A 7,320-nucleotide genomic window follows, 5' to 3' on the forward strand; every position below is an offset into this window, starting at 1 on the left:
TATATATATATATGCTGTGTGTGTGTGTGTGTGTGTGTGTATATATATATATATATATATATATATATATATATATATTTGCATAACCGAAAGAATTCAAATGAATCGCTTTTCTTTCCAAATTTTATTTTTGCATGTATATTCAAGAAACTGTTTTTACAAAAGAATATGTCCTTAAAAATGGAACTTTTTATAAATATACAGCTGATGTGTTGTAATCTAATAGCTTATTTATTGTCTGTGTGAAAATATGGCTGGTTGGTGCAAAATACAGCAAAAAAAACCCCATTTTCTTATATTTGTTGCAGTGGAAAGGAATGAAAAATCAAATGAAATTACATTTTTTTTCTCTGCATGTTGTCAGTCCCCTGTAGATAGAAGCATCCAGAGAAGAAATTAGTTATTAAATAAATCCAGATTTTGTTTTCTCTTTTGGAAATCCTCACAATACATGCATATTCAAGTAGGAACTGAACTTTTTATAAATATACCGTTTTAAATCTCCAAATGAAACCTCCAAAGCCTCCTCTGAAGCAGTTTAATAAGCATAAACAATAAATATTAGAGCAGAAACCATCCAGAGCCACGTCGTCCTCAGGGCTGCAGCGTCTCCTCTCGTCTCAGGATCCTGGCATCCTCTGGCGTTGTTGTCCGGCCTCAGGTCTTCCGGGTTCCCCTCGAAGTGCACCGGCAGACACTGGTTCTCCAGGACCTCGCAGGCCAGGATCAGGTGCTTGGTTTCGGCCTTGACGCTGCGGATGCTGCAGGTTCCCGGCTGGCTCCTGACGGTGACGAAGGTGAAGGGCTGCCGGCTGATGCACAGGTTCTCCCGGTAGACCTGCCCGCCGCCGCTGGAGCACACGGCCCGCACCCGGTCCAGGTCCCGGGGCAGCAGGAAGGACTGCGTGGGCCGGTCGCAGCCGCCGTGGGTCTTGATGTAGGCCTTCCACTCGTCCTCGTCGTAGGAGTCGGGCGTTCCGGAGCGGATGTGGCGCTTGATGAAGGTCTTGTAGCCGTTGTTCCACTTGGAGAGCTGGCAGGGGGCGTCGTTTTTAGCCCATGTCTGGAGATGGAGCAGGAAGAAGACGAGGAAGAAGAGGAGAACCCGGAGAGAGGCCATCGTCCTGCAGGAAAACAAGAGTTAAACAGTCAGAAAAACTCCTTCACACCTAAGTTTTAACATTGTCTTTCTCCAGATTTGTTAATTTCTACAGTAAAGTTTGTATCTTAACCTAAAACATGATGAGGAGTTTGCAGATCACATAATCTAGTTTTTATTTTTTCAGAGTCAGTTTGTCGACCTACAGCCTCCAGCAGAATGTCCTGCAGGAAAAACAAGAATTAAAAAGTCAGAAAAAAAGTCTTCACATCTGTCAGTTTCCACAATAAGGCTTCAGTCAAGTTTCTTAACCTGAAAACACGACTGGAACTTTGCAGAACTTTCTCATTTTTTAAAACAACTATTTTAAAGAGAGGAAAGATTTTAAAGAGCTTGTCGACCTGCAGCCTCCACGTGTGCACTGGAAAAGAAGATTTGGCTGCAAAATGTTTGATTATCAGAGGGAGAGAGAAGGAGAGAGAGAATAAAACCCTGAGGAAAAACTCCGTCACATCTCAGTTTTACCATTTTATTTCTCCACATTTGTTCATTTCCACAGTAAAGTTTGTATCGTGACCTGAAAACGTGACTAGAACTTCCTCAGAACATCATATTTTTCCTGAACTCTATGTAAAAGTCAGAGTTTGTCGACCTGCAGCCTCCACATGTGCACTGGAAAAAACAGATTTGGCTGCAAAATGTTTGATTATCAGCAGGAGAGAGAAGGAGAGAGAGAATAAAACCCTGAGAGCAGCCATCATCCTGCAGAAAACGAGAGTTACAGTCAGAAAAACTCCTTCACATCTCAGTTTCTCCATTTTCTCTCTCCATTTTTGTGAATTTCCACAGCGTCTCACTTTGCCAGTAAAGTGCCTCACCATGAGGTAAACATTTCAAACACAGAGGAAACAGACACAGAATCACAGCTGCAGACCTGAAACCTGAAACGAAGCCGGAGGATCAGCTGAGGAAACTTCCCTACCTGGTTTTGGCAGCAGACGAACAGAAATGACCCTAAAGGCTCCAGATGTGAGATCTTTTCTCTGCTGCCCTTCGCTCACGGTTCCAGTTTCACTTCCTGAACGTGAGCAGGAGGAGCCTGAAATGATGCATTTCAACGCTGCGTCCACACGGCTGTGCTTCGGAGCAGATGATCAGATTACTGCTGGAAATAGCAGCAGGCGGTATTTTTAGAAGCTCTCTGCGTCTTTGTGCTGCTGCTGTTAGTCGCTGGTTCACAAATTATGTGTTTAAATATGAGTTAAATGGGAATTTGAGCTCATTTTGTTCATCAGAAATGTCTAAACCCAAAGGATTGGTGCTAATCAAGTCATTTTCTACCATAATTCTCAAATGATTATGTTCCGTTTTATTTGAATATATACAGTGTTTAAGTCCTAAATTCTTCATATCAGTGCCAAATATTGATTTATAGTCAATATTTAATTATCTATCTGGTTTCTTTTGCCTGAAATTGACATGAACATGCAACAAAACACAGTTAATTGTCCCCAAAATTATCTAAAATTGCTCCTCTCCACGCCAAATATAGATTTATAGTATTTCAGTATTTAAGATTTTTTTTTTCAATTTTAAATGTACTTTTCTTTTCAATTATCAATAAAATAATCATATTTTAAACTAATTTATTTTTATGGTCAAATTATTGCTTTTTTTTAACAATTAAAGTAAAATGTAAGTTAGAACAGTTTTCAGATTTTACTAGATTGTCTGCAATTCAATAATAAACAAAATAAAAGCATTTTCCAACTTAATGTATATACTTTTCTGCCAAATAACAGCAAATATGCATAAAATAATGACTTTTCTTCTGATTTAAATCTAGTAAAATGGTGTAATTTTACCGACAAACATTGTAAAACAACAAAATACTATTTATGAAACTACAGATTTTTAATCTGGACATTATTTACAGTTTTAAACTGTTTTTTGTTGTGTTTTGTTTTACAGTCAGTATGTAAATGAATACCCTTTTCTCTTTTCTTTCAAATAACAGTAAATATCTGTAAAATAATGTTATTTTCAGCTGATACAAGAAAAAATGTGTAATTTTATTTCAATGTTGAAAAAGAATAAATTACTAATTGTTTGATTTTACTAGATGTTATCTGTAAAATGCGTAGAATCTGCAAAATAATATCTACATTTTAAAAAATTAAAAACAATTTTATATATATGATTAAAAAATATATAAAATTATATACATGTACACACATATATACACTATATTGCCAAAAGTATTTGCCCACCCATCCAAATAATCAGAATCAGGTGTTCCAATCACTTCCATGGCCACAGGTGTATAAAATCCAGCACCTAGGCTGCAGACTGCTTTTACAAACATTTGTGAAAGAACGTCTTTCTGATGGCAGTAACTGGAAGGAGTGATGGAGGGGTGAGAGGGATCCTCTATGATCAGGGAGGATTTCCTGATCACAGAGTGATTAAACAGTTCAGAGATATGAGTTTGTGGTGAACCAGTGATTTTGCTGGCCTGATTGACAATACGGGAGAGTTTTGTTTTGTGTTTAGTGGAGAGGGAGCTGTACCAGGATGAAATGTTGAACGTGAGGATGGATTCAATGAGTGAGGTGTAAACCAGGGTTAAAATGCTTCTGCTGACATTAAAAGTCTTCCTCAGCAGGTGAAGGTGCTGCTGTGCTTTTTTGTAACCTGAATCAGCCTGATTCCCAAACGACAAACTGGTGTCGATCTCTGTTCCCAGATATTTAAAAAGTTCAACCTGCTCCACAGACTGACCCTGTATATTGAGGGGTATAAAAAGAGGCGTCACAGATTTACCTCTGTCCCCACAGCACAACTCCTTTGTTTTTGAAATGTTCAGCTCAGGCGAGTTCTTATGAAAAGCTTGGACCAGGTTGTTGACTGTCTGCTGGTAACGGGTCAGAGCAGTGCTGTGAGCCGCCAGGTGAGCCGCCAGGTGTCGTCAGCGTATTTATAAAGAGTCATTCCTTCACTGGTACAGGAGAAGCTGTTGGTGCACACAGAGAAGAGAATGGGGGATATAACACAACCTTGAGGGACGCCTGTGTTTAAAATCAACTTGCTGGATTTAAAACCATTTAAAAACACCTGCTGTGGCCTGTCATGTAAAACACTCTGAACCCATAAAATGAGTGTGAGGTGAACCTGAAGCTGTGAGAGGTGCTGCAGTAGGTGTCTGTGTGGACAGTATTAAAAGCAGAGGAGAAGTCCATGAATAAAATCCTGGTGTGGGGGTGTGCAGAGTCCAGCTGCTTGGTGACAGTGTCTAAAAGTGTGACGCTTGCATCCTCTACTCCACGTTTTGCCTTATAGGTGAACTGAAGGGGGTCCAGTTTGTTTGTCAGCATATCTGACAGGTAATCACCTACCACTCGCTCCATGTGCTTACAAAGCATGGAGGTCAGGGCCACAGGTCTGTAGTCCTTCAGCTCTTTAGGGTGAGTTTTTTGGGAATAGGGATGATGGTGGATTCCTTCCACAGATTAGGGACACACCTGGAGTCTAAAAGGAGCTGGAAGAGTGTGGTGAGGACTCCACCTCGCTGAGTGGAGTAGTTTCTAAGCACCTGCCTTTGAGTCTGTCAGAGCCAGAGGCCTTGTGAGGCTTGGCTCTGCTCAGGATGGAGGTCACCAGCTATTCGTCGATGGTGAGGGTTGACTCTGTTCAGGATGAAGATCACCAGCTATTCGTCGATGGTGAGGGCTTCTTCTTGGGGAGAGATGGAGGGTGGGCAGGTCCAGGTGATTGGTGTGCTGCTGCTGTTAAACCAGGTGAAGAAGGTGTTGAGCTGTTCTGCAGAGGAGGTGGGCTCTGGACAGTTAACCGCGGCAGGTTTTGGGGCTCTTTCCATCATGCCTCTCTTGCATTTCCTGAAGTCAGTTTCTGTTCCACTTTGTTTTGTAGTTGGTTTTAGCAGCTTCACCATCTTTCTGAACTCCTTCTCCAGTTCTCTCATCCTGAGCTTGTCTCCTTGTAAAAAGGCCTTTTTCTTTTATTTAGATCACCATTAGACACTGGACTGTTAAGTGTGGCTGCTCTTCCTGGAGTCCTTGCTTTTAAATTTCATACCTTTTCAAGACATATACTGTATAGCCACGGATTTGCTCCATGGTGCTGATTCATAATCTGCCCTTTATTATTCGTAGTGCTAATAATAAAGTAAAAAAATAATGATTAAATGATACAGAAATCATGTATTTAAATGTATGTGTGCTTTTATTCAGTTTCACTATCCACTTTGCGTAAGACAGCAAAGGTATAAAAGTTACATACACTATATTGCCAAAAGTATTTGCCCACCCATCCAAATAATCACAATCAGGTGTTCCTATCACTTCCATGGCCACAGGTGTATAAAATCCAGCACCTAGGCTGCAGACTGCTTTTACAAACATTTGTGAAAGAATGTGTCGCTCTCAGGAGCTCAGTGAATTCCAGCATGGAACTGTGATAGGATGCCACCTGTGCAACAAATCCAGTCGTGACATTTCCTGGCTCCTAAATATTCCACAGTCAACTGTCAGCTGTATTATAAGAAAGTGGAAGTGTGTGGGAATGACAGCAACTCAGCCACCAAGTGGTAGGACACGTAAACTGATGGATGCTGAGGTGCATAGTGCCAAGAGGTGGCCAACTTTCTGCAGAGCCCATCACTACAGACCTTCAAACTTCATGTGGCCTTCAGATTAGCTCAAGAACAGTGCTTCAGCAGAGAGCTTCATGGAATGGGTTTCCATGGCCCAGCAGCTGCATCCAAGCCATACATCACCAAGTGCAATGTAAAGCGTGGGATGTAGTGGTGTAAAGCAGCCACCACTGGACTCTAGAGCAGTGGACACGCCTTCTCTGGAGTGACCAATCACGCTTCTCCATCTGGCAATCTGATGGACCAGTCTGGGTTTGGCGGCTACCAGGAGAACCATACTTGTGGGACTGCACTGTGCCAAGTGTAAAGTTTGGTGGAGGGGGGATTATGGTGTGGGCTTGTTTTTCAGGAGCTGGGCTTGGACCCTTAGTTCCAGTGAAAGGAACTCTGAATGCTTCAGCATACCAAGACATTTTGGACAATTCCATGCTCCCAACTTTGTGGGAACAGTTTGGAGCTGGTCCTTCCTCTTCCAACATGACTGTGCACCAGTGCACAAAGCAAGGTCCATAAAGACATGGATGACAGAGTCTGGTGTGGATGAACTTGACTGGCCTGCACAGAGTCCTGACCTCAACCCCATAGAACACCTTTGGGATGAATTAGAGTGGAGACTGAGAGCCAGACCTTCTGGTCCAACATCAGTGTGTGACCTCACAAATGTGCTTCTGGAAGAATGGTCAAAAATTCCCATAAACACACTCCTAAACCTTGTGGACAGCCTTCCCAGAAGAGTTGAAGCTGTTCTAGCTGCAAAGGGTGGACCCACGTCATATTGAACCCTATGGATTAGGAATGGGATGTCACTTACGTTCATATGTCAGTCAAGGCAGGTGAGCGAATACTTTTGGCAATATTATATATATATATATATATATATATATATATATATATATATATATATATATATATATATATATATATATATATATATATATATATATGGTAGAAATTATTTTACAGATTTTACTGTATCTGATTTAAAATATATATATATTTAAAATTAGATGCAGTGTAATTTTATATTCAAATGCAAAAGAAAAATTTTCCATACGTAGTTTCCATACAAATAATTAATTTTTTTCTGTTTTTACTAAATATATGTAATTTAACAAACAGAAAATCGCCAAAATACAAGTCCTTAATAAGAAGTAAAAGAATAATTCCCTGTTAACTCTAAAAAAATAATAAAAAAACAACTAAAGAAATTAATGGATAAATAAATAAGACAAAACTGCAATAAATAACCACATTAAAATTTATCTTCACCACTCTTATCCAGACTTGGAAATTACTAGAATTAAAACCCCAGTTTTACTGACTGTGCAGGAGGCCGTTCTTTAATTCTTTGTGCTTCTATCAACTTTTAATGTGTTTATAAGAAGGTTTCTCAGAGTTACAAACATGAAACTAATCACTTAATTCTGTCCTGCAGATGCAGAAGCTGCAACCAAACATCTTTTAGGGAAAACTTGCAGGTTTAGGTGTTGATTTCTACTCTTAATAGGATCCAAATATCCAGAAAATAAACCCAAAAAACAGACAAATG

At 40.2% G+C, this 7,320-nt stretch overlaps 1 protein-coding gene across 1 annotated transcript; it reads right to left on the reverse strand.

The window, feature by feature from the left end:
• Positions 1-105: 105 nt before the first annotated feature.
• LOC129349595 (angiogenin-2) lies at positions 106-2,057 on the reverse strand. The gene is made up of 2 exons (XM_055013354.1): positions 2,034-2,057; positions 106-1,124 (listed from the first exon to the last, which is right to left on the reverse strand). Exon 2 carries the CDS (start codon positions 1,118-1,120, stop codon positions 539-541), a length of 582 nt encoding a protein of 193 aa, XP_054869329.1. The 5' UTR covers positions 1,121-1,124; positions 2,034-2,057; the 3' UTR covers positions 106-538.
• Positions 2,058-7,320: the final 5,263 nt, after the last annotated feature.

The sequence above is a fragment of the Amphiprion ocellaris genome, chromosome 9, assembly GCF_022539595.1.
Source record: "Amphiprion ocellaris isolate individual 3 ecotype Okinawa chromosome 9, ASM2253959v1, whole genome shotgun sequence".
In the NCBI taxonomy this organism is placed as follows: Eukaryota; Metazoa; Chordata; class Actinopteri; family Pomacentridae; genus Amphiprion; species Amphiprion ocellaris.

What these genes read in the sequence shown, in the direction of transcription:
- LOC129349595 (XM_055013354.1), bottom strand. Translation starts at nt 1,120, where the DNA reads ATGGCCTCTCTCCGGGTTCTCCTCTTCTTCCTCGTCTTCTTCCTGCTC.